Here is a 16,284-nt window from a genome sequence, read left to right on the forward strand (position 1 = left end):
ACTTCCAGCTCCACTCTTTCCTCTTGTGCAGCTGTCTCTTCTTCTTCTTCTTCTTGGTTTGTATTTAGTGTATCTGTGAAATAACCTGTTTGTCCTCCTACTATCTGTTCTTCCTCTCTTATCATTTTCCCATCTTTGCTGGAGCATTCCATTATTTTTGGCTGGGATCTGCTCTTTATTTTGCCTACAGCATGATAGAAATTTCTTATTTTACTCTGTCCCTTTGTTAGCTCTTCTCCTTAATTCCCTATATTGTTCCAAATTATTTCTAGTTTCTCTCTGCGGCACTTTTTTTCTTGCCTGGATCTTTACCGCTATTGCTGACCTGCAATTCTTGTCAGTTCATTCCTGGGTTATTCTGTTCCTTCTTATACCTATTATTTCTTCTTCAGCATCTTTAAAGGCTTTTCCAATCCTTCTCCATCTTTCATCTACTCCTGCAATCTCTTCACTGCTTGTCTTTCTGCTTTGTGTTACTTGGTATTTTTTTACTTCATCAGAGATTTTCAGTTTGTCAGTATTAGTTAATCTTCTTTTTTATTCTGTTGCCATTTGTTATTGACAGTTTGTCCCTGAAGTCTTATTTCATCACAAAATGGTCTGAGTCACAGTTCAGTCTTCTGCAGCCCGGTACATCTATCCCTCATATTTATTTTCTACGAATCTTGCCAAGAAACCTAGAAGTTTAGTTGGAGGGCGCAGTAAGCTAAAGCTGAGGTCAACTCGAAGGTTGGTTTGAACTTCACAGTGACTTAAAATGCATGGTCCCACTGGAAGTGATATGTTGTTGCTTTCCTTCATTATGTTCAAACTGCCATTTTCAGCCAGTTACACGAGGGCCTACATGGACTCCAAACCAATGTGCTACCTGACATTTTTCACTATTAGTACTAGAGGAGAAAGAAGTAATATGACAGATAATAATCCTAGCGGTGACCAGGTATTGAACCCAAGACCTATGAATAAATAGCGTGACAGTTTACTGCTGAACTCCAGAGCCACTCGGAGTACTAGTTAAAGAAGCAAGGTGTATGAAACGAGAGAGCAGCTTGTGTCAAATAGGGAATATCAAAGCTCCTGTAATAATGGCAATGTTCTTTGGACACAACAATGGAAAGAAGAGTTTACAGATTTTCTCAGTTGTGCAGCAAGTGTTTAGTTAAAATACAAGCAATCTACCAGGAGAAAGATATATTGACAGGTCATGGAACGTATGCAGCAGTATGTAAAAGATAAACTGAAGTTATTGATATATTTGTTAGTGTGCAGAAATTCCAAATCAGGTGGTATGGAAGTGCACTGGCCAGTCAGTAATAATATAATATGGTATGATTTTCTTTTGGGAAAAACCAGTGCTTGGAATATTAAGAAAGAAACGCTGTAGCACAAATTTATTCAAATAAGTAAGGGTTTTCTTAGAGGTATTAGAAATCTGCGTGGAAGAACAGTAGTGGCAGAAATCTTGGCATGCACCTTGCTGAAGCTGGTAACAGCTATATGACAGATAGTCAGTTTCCAGGGTAACTGACTGGCTGCAATAGTGGGAGGAGCTGTTATAGAATACCATGGACCTGTGATTTCTTGGACACTGAGAAGCCTCACCAAATAGTAGTCAGATGAGTTGTGTAGTGCAAAATACAAAACTCTTAGAAACAGTCAAGTAAACTATATAAAAAGTCATCATACCACTCCCCACTCTCCAAAACAAGAAAGAGTTTGTAACCAATTAGTGTACAACTGTTTTTCAACCTTTGTGCTGTGCCTAGTTTCATAAAACTCTGTCTAATCAGTGTTAATGGGTCAACAGTTTACTACAGCCATGTTGTTGCACCCCACTGGGAGACAAAAACGGCAGAGCATCTGCACGACTTCACAGAAAACAACATGCAAAAATGTATGCAAAGAAATGAATGTACGTGTGTGTAGGCCCAAATAGATCCTACTTCAGCACTAATTGAACATTAAACTGCAAATTGACAGCCTCAGAAGTTTCTTTTATGTCAACACTTATACATTGTTAGTAATAAATGAGGAATACAATGCATTTCAAAATATCTTACTAAGAAAGTCGGTGTTCAGCAGTATACTTCATTTAAAACTTTTTCCTTGTGTTAATTTTGTAATGTAACAATTTGTGCCACTTGCTTTTTTTTATTAATTACTACTTTTCAGCTGAAATGGACTGATCCAGATGAGGAAGGTTTGGTGAAATATTTGTGTGGTGACAAACAATTCAATGAAGATCGTGTGCGTAATGGTGCAAAAAAACTGGCAAAGGGCCGGTCAGGGACAACTCAAGGTCGCCTTGATACATTCTTCAAAGTTTTACCCAGTACGAACAATACCTCGCAGAAAAGAAAGGTATGTAAATATCACTTGTCTCTTGGTTTTGTGAGGGACTTGCGAAACACAATTTTTCCGTCTTGCTCACATATTATTATTTATGATTCTGACTATGTGTTTCATTTAACTGCAATCATCGGATCTCTCATGAGATAAAAAGTAAAAACATAAATACATGGGCTATACAATTCTTTGCACATATTACAAGAATATTTTTCATGAGAACAGAAAAATGTCCATAGGATGCGCTTTATTTCGATAGATCACAAAATATTAAGTATTTACAATTAATAGGGTACAAATACAGTAATATACATGAGTAATACATACCAAATACTTTAATATATTTATGAGATGTATACCCTCAAACAGCTCTTCCTCATGTGAGGTGTAGGTGCATTGTGGTGGTGGCAGTTACTGGTAGGAAGGTAAATTTTTCAACCGCGATCAGGTGACTCTCAAGCCACGACGGCAGCGCACTCTTGTTATAGATGAGAGATAAGTCCAAACATGAATAAAAGGTAAATTGGATTAAAAGCATAATTACCATTTTTGTTAATGTGTTAAGCAAACATTAAAATGACAAACCTTATGGACTAATACATGTGCATCTATACAGCTCTAATGAGATTTTAACAAACGTGATGTAACATAAGAGTTGTGACTGTGTAGTTACCAGTTCGCACCTGCAGCTGGTACAAGTATGACTATTTGATGATATACATTGTATCAATCATTTATATTACGGTACCCATAATATCGATCTTAGACATCTTTCCATCCGTGCTGAGGACTGTGCAAGTTCATCATACAGGGGTTGGAGTGGCTCGTGTATCGCATCATAGTGGGACGAAGACTTGGTCACACAATGCTAGATCCTTGAAAACAAAAAGACAACAAGTGAGTTGACCTCACAATGAGACAGGACAGAGTTGTCAGATTTGTGCTTGCAGCTTGGAGATCTGTGCTCGAGGAATTTTTCTGGTGGTTGAATTGATTGGCCATAGACAAGATCAGCTACTCTAGCATGGAGATTTTCCTTGATGGATGCATGAAGGCCTAGAAGCACAATGGGTAATGCTCCCTTCCAGCACTGCAAATTGTAACGTCTTAATGCTGCCTTCCAGCACTGCAAATTGTAACGTCTTAATGCTGCCTTCCAGCACTGCAAATTGTAATGTCTTAATGCTACTTTCAATTGCCGGTGCAGTTGTCCCACAAATCCATTGGCTGTAGAATGGTAAGCTGTAGTGCAGATATACTTCATGCCTATCAGTGTGGCAAGTGATGTAAACAAATATGGCTCAAACTGTCAGCCTTGATCCACGGTAAAAATGAAGAGGCAAATCAAACTGGGCAATCTGTCCTCAAAAGAATGGAGTTGCCAGAGTTTCAGAGATTATATTACTCATAGGGAAAACCTCTGGCCAATGCTAAAACCAGTTGATGTCCATAAGTCGGTAACTGAAACCATCAGATGATGGTAATAGCTTGATGATGTCTAAATGGATGTGCTCAGATCATTGATTAGGTGGTAGAAATGTGCCATGTAATGCTTTGACATGTTGAGTAATTTCATTCCTCCGTTAAGTCATGCACTGGCTCTCAGCTTGTGATCTGACGCTGGCCACATGAAAGTGTTCTTCCCAAGATTCAACTTACTGCAGATCCCTGGATGCGCCAATGATGCAATGGTTTAGTGTCAAAACTGCAGAGGGACAGGCAGTCGTGTCTTTGCTGTTGAAATGTCATAATACATCCATATGTTCGCCAGTGGTAGTGGGTCACATTGGAGGTGCAGGCTTGTTGGTTGCTCCAGTAATGCATGTAACTAAGGGGTTGAGCCATTGTGACTTAGTGACAGCCTCTTAGTTGATAGCAGTTGTAAGTGTTTTGACATGAAAGAGAGAGCGCGTCTTCTGGAATGTTCATATCACCCTAAACGTGAATAACATGCATAGTAAATTAGCCGTTATTATCTAGGTGGTGTTGATGTCGTGGTGATGCCTTGTCTGGCATCTGAAGAAAGACAAACATCAATAGCTTGTGGTCAGTGACCAAAGTAAATTGCTGCCCTTTGAGTATATGATGCAACTTTTTTATGGCAGTGTACACAGCATTCAGCTTGCGATCGCATGTCGACCAGCCTTGCCCCGTTGGTAAAAACTTGTGCCTGAAAAACATGAGAGGCTGGCAACACTGCTCTATTTGCTGTTATAGTATGGTGCCTGTTGTTGATGCCGACATGTCTGCCATCAAAGTGAAGGGGGACGTAAGAAATAGGATGCACTAACAGCATAGCTTCAATGTTGCCAGTTTTCATTTGGTGCAAGCTGCTTCTGCTTCACTAGTCCATAAGATTTCATTATTCAGTTTCGAAGCATCTCTCAGCTAGCCATTCAATGGTGTTGTCAACAGTGTATAGTTTTGTTCAAAATGGTGATAGAAGTTTATTACGCCTAGAAATTCTCTCAATTCCCAGATCATGACCAGCCGCGGGTATTTGACTATGGCTTTAACTTTCTCTTTCTGCGCTTGAATTCCTTGGGCGTTGATGGTGAATCTGAGGAATTGCAATTCTATCACTTTGAATACACAGTATGAAGTGTTAATAATCAGTCCCTGCAAACTGAGGTGGTTGAAGGTTTGATGCAAATGCTCCATGTGATCTGATTCTGAAGAAGATTTCACCAAAATGTTCTCGATATATATGTAACATAATTAAAGGTTGCACATTATTTCATCCATAAGACGTGGAAACATCTGTGCAGCATTACATATTTTGAACAGCATTCTCATATAGTCAGAGACTGAATGGAGTAATAACAGCAATTTGGCTGTATCTTCGGGTGCGACAGGTATCTGATGATGCACACGTACTAAGTCAGTGGTAGAAAAATGCATGTACAATGTACATTGTGTGCAAAATCTTCTTTGTGCCACAACGGATATCTGTCAGGAATTGTTCTCAAACTGAATTTTTGGTAGTCACCGCACAGGTGCCATCCATTTTCTTCTTCGGCACGACATGTAATGGCACAGCCCAGCTACTGCATGAGTGTTGACAGATCCCTTGTGCTAACATTGGTGAAAATTCTTGCTTCACTACCCTCAACTTCTGAGGTGTTTATCGACAAGGCTCTGCATGGATAGAAGGTCCTGGGTTAGTGAGTATATAATGGAAGATGATATGTTGTATAGGCGTTAGCACGGGTGTGCTTAGGAAAGTTCTGGGAACTAAGTATGGAAATTCTCCTGTGATGGTACATACTGTACTACCAATGATACATCATAGTTTTCCTTGGCCGGTTAAATAAGTAGTAGTATCAAGGAGACAGTGATGCCAGAGGTCTAGTAAAACACCATTTATACAACAGGAAATGGGCTCTGAGGATGATGCCTCATGTCTGCCACTCGAATTTGTGTCGTAGACCTAGATTGAGAAATAGTATCACACGACCATAAGTTTGAATCAATGATCCATTGGCAGTGAAAAGACAGCAATCATCTCAGCTGTGGTGTGCCAGTCAAGTAGCTAGACACACTAACACTTCAGCTCCTGTGTCTACTAAAAACTACTGCTTCGTGTATCTCTCTGACAGAGGCGTCGATTGCCATTGAGAGAGCCAGTCGCCATCATCACTCACTTCACGCCAGGTTTCTCATCTCACACGAGGGTTGCATTTTTCATGCTTCCGCGCTGAACTTTTGGTGGTACCAGAAGATCTTTGCTGCCGATGGCAATTGATTGGACCTCCTCGCCAGCCAGCCCTGTTGTGGGTAGTGACAGGAACACGATGTTATCAAATTGGTTACTTGGGCCATAAACTTGGCAATTTGTGCTTGTTAAGATGTGAGGGCTGCCATAGGGTTGCTGTCCTTCTGTGGGCCTACAGATGCAATGCTTGTGTGGTAAGATAAACTTTTGAACTGCGATCTGCAGTCTGGGCAAAGGTGCGTACTGTTAATATTTTCTGTGCATCAGATGGTAGGCATGATACCTAGATATTCTGAAATATGCCTTGGATTGCAACAGGCGGGTAGTTAAAGCATTCTTGATCGTCGCATACTGATCGGTCCTCAGCTGGACAGCTAGAATATCTTGCATCTCTGTAGGCATATCTACATTTAATGCTGTGAGAACATAGCTGTATTTAATCTGGTCTGCTGTCACCTATGTTAACATGAACTCTCACTGCAACTGAGCAAACCATAAAATAGAGCTTTCCTGCCAGAATAGAGGGGGGCCTGATCAAGATTCTGCTGATTATTATGCCCATAGATCATAGATGGCGTGTCCGGCATAGTGACATAATGATGGGACTGGTAAGGGACATGCTATACAGTGTGGCTCATGTGGTTTTTTCAAGTACATGAGGTGGTTGGCACTGTTTTTATAGTTTTACTTTTTGTCTCTTGACAGATCTGATGATGACAGTTTGCCGAAATTCACAATCAGAATCAGCAACAATAAAATGTGACCAAGATTGAAAAATTTTGAACGTGTCAAAGCCTGAATTCAAAAATTATTAATTTGAAAATGTAAATAATCTGAGGAATAAAGCCCCCACACACATACAAAATACCTATATGGCTACATTGTACCACCTGACTACCCTATGCCAGCACTGCAGCTTGACTTGAAAATATGATGCCCATGAGTTTCACCCTCTATATGTTTTATATAGTTTTCCAGTGTGTGTTGGAACAGAGTTCATGCAAAATAAATTGACTCATGCACACAGACGTATTCTTGTCCTCTTTGCTAGGCAAAGCCAACCTTTTGCTCCGAAGCGTCGACCACCTTGGTTTTCTGTTGCCTGCTGTTTTGTACACTTTGTCCATTATGAATGCAACATTCTTTGCCCACTTTGGTGCAGTTGACAACCAGTTCACTACACGGTGTGACCGGATGTGTGCATGCTGGCTGTTCAGCAAGCTTTCTCAAACAATGTTGAAGAAACTACAGAGTAAAAAAGTAGTTTTTTCTGCATCTTATAGCCTTATTTGTTAGCTTCACAGGAGGAGGGTTTTTTACCATTTTGTTAAAATGTGAAACTTTATTTACCAGGATATGTGACTACTGAAATTGGAACAAAAAGAGTGATTGATTTATGCCTTTCTTGTTAACCTTTTTTCTTTTAGAGAAGCATCAGTGGCAAATTCTGAGTAACACCCATGTTTTTCTTGGTGCTGTGGTGTATTGTTTCTATTAGCAAAACACAGCAGAGTTTACAAAGCTTCATCTAACAAACATGCTAATGCAGTTGCAATAGCTGCAGAATCCTGAAGTAGTGGATTATTAACAACCAGCCGAGGACAAGACAGGGCAATAATTTATGAAGAACTTAATTTTCAGCATAAAAATGGCCCTTAAAAATTGCATTATTCTATTGAAAACTGCTGTAGGTTCTTGTACACCATGGTAGATAGGAAATTTCCCATGTTAACCATATATGGCAAAATAGTCTCCTTTTTGCAGGCTTTCATTTGCTAGAAACTTGGTTTGATATCTCAAAAAAGGTTTATGAGATACAAGGGGTGTCATGAATATTTCATTCTCATGTTTTATCTGTGCGCACAAGCAAAAGTGAGTGCATTGCATGCAATCAGTTCTCTTGAGATTGAATACAAATACATATGTAGCAAATACAAACAAAAATTAATTATGTTCATGTCATACACAGTTACGTATAACCTAACATGCGCCACACACAAATTCATAGTGACTTCTGTTTTTCATTACAGACTATTCTAATTTTGTATGAGGGGTTATTTAACATCAAAATATCACAGTTGCAGTTAACAAAAAGATAGGAAGCTTACCATGAAGCAGGCAAACATTGGTGTATGTATATATTCCATTGGTGTCCACTGCCGTACTCGCTTTGGCAATCTTGTATCATCCATTCTTTCTGGGTGCCAATACCAAAGTAGTCTTTGTGATTCAATTGCCTGTATTATGGTATTTTCAACTTCCATTTTCCTCAGTTTTTCCTTATTTCTTCTGTGATCCGACTTCACAGAACTACAGACATTGGTATAAGATGCAGCCATTTCTACCTGACAGTTCCTTTAAAATCGTGCGAGAAAGATTGCGTGTACACACCACAATTCACTGTACAGTTACGTTATTTTCATGCATTTAGTCACTAATATGATTCATCTTATTTTCCTTCGCCCTGACCAAAGTTTTTCAAGGATTTTTGCTCCTCATTTGTGGCTTTTCTTTTCACAGTCATATATACAAGAGCCATTATATTCTTGTAAAGGTAAGAACATATACGTCTACATCTATATGGATACTCTGCAAATAACATTTAAGTGCCTGGCAGAGGGTTCATCGAACAACATTCACAATAATTCTCTGTTTTTCAGATCTCATACAGCACGCGCAAAAAACGAATACCTATATCTTTCCGTGAGCTCTGATTTCCCTTATATTATCATCATGATCGTTTCTCCCTATGTAGGTCAGTATCAACAAAATATGTTCGGAAGAGAAACACTTGCAATGCTTTAATTTATAGTTGACTGATGCTTTGTGTGAAGGATATTGTTTAAGATGAAGCAGCTAATTATTATACACAGTGTAGTAATCAAATATAAGAAGGGAATACTATAGTGAAATGTAGGAAGCTATTAACAGTAAAACATCAAAAGAATTTATCACAAAATTAAAATTGATTGTAGAAGAATTAGCTCTGATAACTCACAGAAACATAAATGAAGAATGCGACCAGATGATGAATAGAAGACACAAGAGTGGATAAATGATCTAGCTCAGAAGTTAGAAGAATCAAATTTGGAACAAAAATAACAACATTTAATTCATAAAATTTTAAGACAAACAATATATAAACATCTCACAATCATCCTTGATAAGATAAAAGAGAATTTTCAGAAAAAGCATCAGGGAAATTTTTACAAAAATTTTAGCAGATATCTTCAAAATATAAACTCTTAACATCTATACTGAGAGAGAATTTGCGAAAGTTAGCCCCTAGTAAACAAGAAAACGCAGAGATCCCCATGTATGTTTTCAGCAATCTTTGACATTGTGATGAGTCACAGGAACATTCAAAGTAAACACTGACATACCTGCTGTAACCATCCATGATAATAAACTCTCCAACCATTAAGGGGGTAGAAATCACAATAACTGGACTTAAGAATTACAAGGCAGGCAGTGAAGACATAGTCTGTGCAGAAATCTGGAAAAAAGTTCGAAAATCTGATTCTGAATCTCCACTAACATCTAATTCAGATGTAGATTTTCAAATAACCCATCCAATATTTTAAAAAGGAGATAAATTGCAATAGGGACAAGAAACAGTCTGGCACTGAAACTTTATGGATACCAAGAAGAATTTTGTGGCACTGAAACTTTATGGATACCAAGAAGAATTTTGCACGTACAGAAGCTCTCCAGAGCAAATTTTCAGCCTGAAACTAATAATAGATGTTAAAAGTACAAAGGTAAACAGTTCCTTGCATCATCCTTGTATTTTAAAGAAGCATATGATAATATCCACAGACTCACTTTTAAGAATTCTCAGAGAAAACAATGTTCATCCAGAACTAATAAAAGTTTTGAACTAACTTTAACCAACCAAATAAAGTTCAGGGGAGAAAGATACAAGTCTTTTACTATAAAGGCTGGCATCAAAAAGGTGATGGATAATCCTCACTCCATTTCATTGTAGAAAATCAAAATCTGCTAAATAGGAGCAAAACCGCCAACAAGAACAAACTGCTTGAGGTTTAAAGGTACTCTAGGCTTTGGTTTAGAGGTATTTTTTGCTAAGATTATCAGCCTACAAAAATCACACTGAAATCAAAGTACCATTTGAGACACTGATATTATGCCTGTGAAACTTCTTGAGTAAGTAAAATCTGCATAAGTGATCAGAAAATGAACACAATGCTGCAATTTTAAATACAATGCAGAAGTCACCACACACAATCTAAGCAAGGAGGCAATATGGATAAGTAGAGTCAACAAAATGAAATGTCGGACAGGTGCGAGTAGTACCTGGTACTTTGATGACTCTGTACAAATTTAATTATGTAAATAATAATTATTATTATTTTGTGTGGCTCAGTGGCCTGGTGCAACTCTTTCTATTGGATGCCACTTCAGCAACTTGTGTGTCCGTAACCTACCGCAGTTATCCAACCAGGGAAAGGGAACAGTTTAACATGGAATCTAAATTGTGCGTTGTTTCTGGTAACTCCTCACATTGTTGAGACCTGATGGCCAGGTTAAGACCTCTGTTTCCCGGTACACACTTACTGCTAGCCCACCAGGACTGACATTTACATAGATAGTTCATTGATAGGTTTTGATGAGTGAGTTTGCAAATATCAAAATATTTGATACATATAGCCATATCTTTTGATTGTATTGACTTAAAGCTTGAGTTATTTAAACTGCCAAAGGAATGTTGACCTTATATCATTTTGCATACATTTCAACGTGACACCTCTACCTGTTCCTGAGAAGGGGAATCTTGACAGACGGACAACAGAGATTCTATAAGGGTTCCATTTTTACCTATTGAGATATGGACCCTAAAATGGCCAGTTAGTGTTCAACATATAATTAAAAATGCTTCTCAGTAGATATTAAGATCAAAAAGGGCGGTCTTGTGCGGAACAAATTTGGAACCTGGAAATTATTTTACAACACAAACAGAACCTGATAATTACCTTTGTTGACTTCAGAAAGGCGTACGACTCTATAGCCGGAAAACTCCTTCAAAATTCTAGCTGAATACAAAGTATACAACAAAAAACAGACTATCATAGAGCAAACCTTGACCAACACAACCTCCAAAGTAAAGCTCTGTGGGGGACTATCAGAGCCCTTTGAAATTCACCCAGGTGTCCGAAAGGCGATGGCCTCTCACTGCTCCTTTACAATCTAGTGTTAGATAAGGTAATAAAAGAATGGGAAATATCACAACAGTGGATAACCTTAGGAAACTTACAGATTAAATGCCTGGCTTTTGCAGACAATTTGGTGATTGTCACGAAAGGTATAAACGAAACAAAAGAAGCTACTGAAAAATTACATGACATTGCTTCCAAAACTGGACTACAGATCTCTTACGAAAAGACACAGTTTATGAGCACAAAGAGACCCTCATCTCTGAACACAAAGTACGGCATGATTTACAAAACGGCAAACTTCAAATACCTCGGTGAAACACTACAAATGGGCGGACATAACAGAGACTCAAATGAAGAAAGAAAAACTAAACTCGAAAAGGCATGCAAATTAGTGTGGAATCATTACAACAAGAAGTGTATCTCACAAAAAGCCAAATTATGCCACTACAACACTGTATGCCGAAGCACTGTATGCAGCAGACACCACACTAATCCTAGGGCATAAACGTATCAGACAACTAGAGAAAATAGAACGGAAAACACTTAGGAAAATATTTGGTGCAACTAACAACAATGGAGTATGGATCAAAAAACCTACAGAGGAACTATACAAACATATGGAGACAATCACAGAAAAGATTAGAAAATGCAGACTACAATTCTATGGACAGCTATACAGAATGCCATCACACAGACTGACCAAACAGATCTTTGACTGGGTAACCACTAGAAACAACAAATGGATGGCAGAGGTATAAAACAACCTGAACCAACTCAACATCACACCAGACACAATAAATGACAGAATAACATTCAGAAACATCATTAAGAAAAGTAAACTACATGAGATACACCATGACAAACAAACAGGCGTAAAATGAACCGAAGAATGCAAACAAGATCACAGCCGCAAGATGAAAGAAATATGGGGGTACCAAGATGAAGCCAAAGACACGAAGTGGACAAGAAGCATGGACAGAGGACTGGTAACAGAAACACAGCAAGAGAATGAGGGAAGTTTGAGCAGCAAGAAAGGCAGCAAAAGGAATTTAGTCTAACTGCGCTCTTTATGGGCAAAACACCAATTTTTATATTATAACACAAGTTCCACGAGAAAAGGTCAATATTCACAGATTACAGAAACAATCATTGAAGCAAAAAATGTCTGCTAAACATGGACTTTGAATGCATATCTTAAGAGCTACGAGCACTTATTCAATAGAAGAGATGTGTTTCAAAGTAGTGAAGATGAAAAACTGCTCATAGTTATTAAGGTATGCACTATATAGAGCCCATGTTTACAGGAAACACGTTTTTTGTGTTTTGGTCCATATGATATGGAAAATGAAGATCTTTAAGTAGAAGATTTTGTTTCGCAGTACCGAAAATCGAGAAGTACTTTCAGCTCTTAAGATATGCACTTTAGAGCCCATGTTTATAAGACTTTTTAGCTTTGAATGATCATTCCTCTCATGCAGCTGAATACTGACAATTTCTCCTGGGACACCTACATCTACATCTACATCTACATCCATACTCCGCAAGCCACCTGACGGTGTGTGGCGGAGGGTACCCTGAGTACCTCTATCGGTTCTCCCTTCTATTCCAGTCTTGTTATCAGGTTCTGTTTGTGTTGTAAAATCATTTCCAGGTTCCAAATTTGTTCCGCACAAGACCGCCCTTTACGGAAGCCTGCTTGGTATTCCCCAATCAAGTGATCGGTCTGGCATTCCAGTCTGTTTAGTAAAACTTTAGAGAGGATCTTGTATATGACTGTTAGTAGGGATATTCCTGTGTAGTTGTTCGGGTCAGTCTTGTCACCTTTTTTGTGTTGTGGGTGAATCAGGGCAATTTTCCAGTTGTCAGGAATTTTCATGGTTTCCCAGATATCTTCCAAGATCCTGTGGATGTCTTGAGTGAGTTCTGGGTCTTTCCAGATTTCCACGATGATGCCGTCTTCTCCTGGTACTCTACGATTCTTGAGTAACTTGATTATTTCTTTAACTACTTCTAGAGTTGGAGGTTCACTATCTGGATTGTACGTGCTTGTTTATGTCATAAATTCTTTCATAGGGAGGTCCGAGTTCAGGAGTTTTTCAAAGTACTTTGCCAGAATGTCACTTTTGGTATTGGTTTCTAGGGTTCCATCCGGTCTTCTGAAGCACAAGTTGGGTGGTTGATATCCACTCATATTTTCTGTGAACGTTCTGTAGAAGTTTTTTTTATTGTTTTTCGTGAAGTCCAATTCGATCTCTGTCAGTTACAGTCGACTTCGCTGATCTAGTTGCAGATGCAGGCAGCAGAGGACTCCAGGGATACCGGTGCCTATTGTAATCACAAAAAATCCACTTTCTTCATTTTTCTGTCCCCTTTATCTCAATAAATATAATGCTTGATACATTCTTCATGTATTAGTCACTCATACAATAGAATACATTGCTATCACAGTACATCATCCAGCTACATACTCGAAAGTCTGACTGTCTCTCATAAAACAAAAAACAACTGTACTAAAAATTGAATGATAAAAAGTATTCTTTTGTCTGCGCCTTATCACGCATTCATAATTAATGTCTTTACTAATGCGTCCGTTCGATCGGTGTTTCATTTTTGCTTTATTCTTAAATAAATATTAAGTTAGCGGCATCCTGGGGGTCTTTCATCATACCTGTACAATGGCCTCCACACTATACGTTGACATGTTATGGAGATGTACAGTCCCCACTCCACCCCAATAGGGGTTGCTGTCCTTTATTGTCGGCCTCTTCCCCCCCCCCCCCCCCCCTCCCCCCCATGTTAACTTATTGTATGTACAAAAAATTAAAATATTACATACATAATATGTGAGTCCATCACATATTTGAATTTAGCGCTGTAACAATAATGTCCAGTTCGTTTCATTCTCACTGTCGGGTTCGCACTGGCTGATTGGACGAAGAGAACTGGTTTCCAATGGTCAACATGCTATATGCTGCCATTGCACGTGCGTGCACTTGTTTTCTAGGTGTTGATGTCACGCTGAGTGTCACACTTTCACCTGAGTGCTGTGTATCAAAGAATTTCGATGGCGTTTGTTTTTATGCTGGGTGCAGTGAGTGTGTGCTTTTTGTTCAAAATCCGACGCTGTGGCAGAAGATATCTATTTTTACAGCCCGGACATCATTACTACCTGTCGTACTTGCATTTTCTGCGGAGAGAACCGTGACCAACAGAATCTGTCAATGAGGTAAGCATCTGCTTGAACAACTGTGGCTCACTTGTCCATGTATCAAGCGTTGTGAGCCACAATACTTATTTCATTGCACACATATGTTCATGTCATTACACTTAACCGTGCACTTGTTGAAAGACACATATAGCTGTCCAAAATATTGTATAAATTGCTTGTCTTTTAAGTTCATATATAGAGTTTGATTTCCAATAAAATTCATACAAGTATCGAGTTACAACAATATACATAACATGATAACTTATACCTATGGCTGACATTCCATCCATTGGTTATATTACAAACATAAATTTCTAAAGATTTAACGTGTCATAAAAATTTTTTCATTAACTGGGTTCTATCACTACAGTTTGTTTGTTAGTTACGACTCATCTTTATTCATATCACATTTTTTGACATAATACAAGCATATGATATTAGTTGGAGGAAGGCGAAAAAAAATTGGAAATAGTACTAAAAACATCGCACTTTGCTGGCCTTAACTACGCTTGACACCTTCTCCTTTGTTTGGAAGGGGAGGAAAGGAAGTACTCATCTACTAGTTCAAGGATTTATGAGGAAATGTTACTTGTACAATCATGGACTAATTGTCAAGGAACTTTGGTTCATTTAAATCATGTGTACCGGCTAATCATTGACAAAGTGTCTGGTTGATTCTTCATGTGTTACTGCTGTGTCCTTCAATTCCTGTGTCGCTTAGTGTAAAGTCTCATGTTTTCACCAACATAGACTTGTTGTTGTTGTGGTCTTCAGTCCTAAGACGGGTTTGATGCAGCTCTCTGTGCTACTCTATCCTGTGCAAGCTTCATCATCTCCCAGTAACTACTGCAACCTACATCCTTCTGAATCTGCTTAGTGTATTCATCTCTTGGTCTCCCTCTATGATTTTTACATTCCACACTGCCCTCCAATACTAAATTGGTGATCCCTTGATGCCTCAGAACATGTCCTACCAACCAATCCCTTCTTCTAGTCAAGTTGTGCCACAAATTTCTCTTCTCTCCAATTCTATTCAATACTTCCTCATTTGTTATGTGATCTACCCATCTAATCTTCAGCATTCTTCTGTAGCACCACATTTCGAAAGCTTCTATTCTCTTCTTGTCCAAACTATTTATCGTCCACATTTCACTTCCATACATGGCTACACTCCATACAAATACTTTGAGAAATGACTTCCTGACACTTAAATCTATACTCGACGTTAACAAGTTTCTCTTCTTCAGAAACGCTTTCCTTGCCATTGCCAGTCTACATTTTATATCCTCTCTACTTCGACCATCATCAGTTATTTTGCTCCCCAAATAGCAAATTTCCTAATCTAATTCCCTCAGCATAGTCTTATCTTTCTTAAATACCTGGAACTTCCATTACTCAAGCTTTCATGTAACATGATAAAAATTAACTGGTTTTTGTAAAATCTCGTGCTTAAATGTTTGTGTACTCTGCAGTGAATAGGTAACGATAATTGTTACGGAAACATACTGTGATGATGCATATTTCATTTTTCATTTGCCTTATGACCTTTGTATTTAGGTTTTCCGTGATTTCCCTAAATCGCTTCAGGCAAATGCCGGGATGGTTCCTTTGAAAGGGCACGGCCGATTTCCTTCCCCATCCTTCCCTCACCCGAGCTTGCGCTCCGTCTCTAATGACCTCGTTGTCGACGGGACGTTAAACACTAATCTCCTCCTCCCTTATGACCTTTGTATAATTTTCCTTATAACTAAATTGTTTACACGAAGTGCGGTCCGTTTCTTCATTTGGTATCTGCTACACTTGACGTAATTCTCTTCTTCTGCGCCATGACGATGCAC

General features: G+C 38.6%; 1 protein-coding gene across 4 annotated transcripts in view; it reads left to right on the forward strand.

Moving 5' to 3' along the window:
- Positions 1-16,284, forward strand: part of LOC126416729 (flap endonuclease 1) — an 89,579-nt gene that overhangs the window by 62,320 nt on the left and 10,975 nt on the right. For 2 of the 4 annotated variants that reach the window (XM_050084550.1, XM_050084553.1), the window contains exon 7: positions 2,173-2,361. In XM_050084550.1, the coding sequence (XP_049940507.1) occupies positions 2,173-2,361 (189 nt within the window). Of the gene's footprint in view, positions 1-2,172; positions 2,362-8,721; positions 8,817-14,389; positions 14,465-16,284 lie in introns of those variants that run through there. The other 2 variants (XM_050084551.1, XM_050084552.1) reach the window with 2 other exon arrangements.

Source organism: Schistocerca serialis, chromosome 8 (assembly GCF_023864345.2).
Source record: "Schistocerca serialis cubense isolate TAMUIC-IGC-003099 chromosome 8, iqSchSeri2.2, whole genome shotgun sequence".
Classification (NCBI taxonomy): domain Eukaryota; kingdom Metazoa; phylum Arthropoda; class Insecta; order Orthoptera; family Acrididae; genus Schistocerca; species Schistocerca serialis.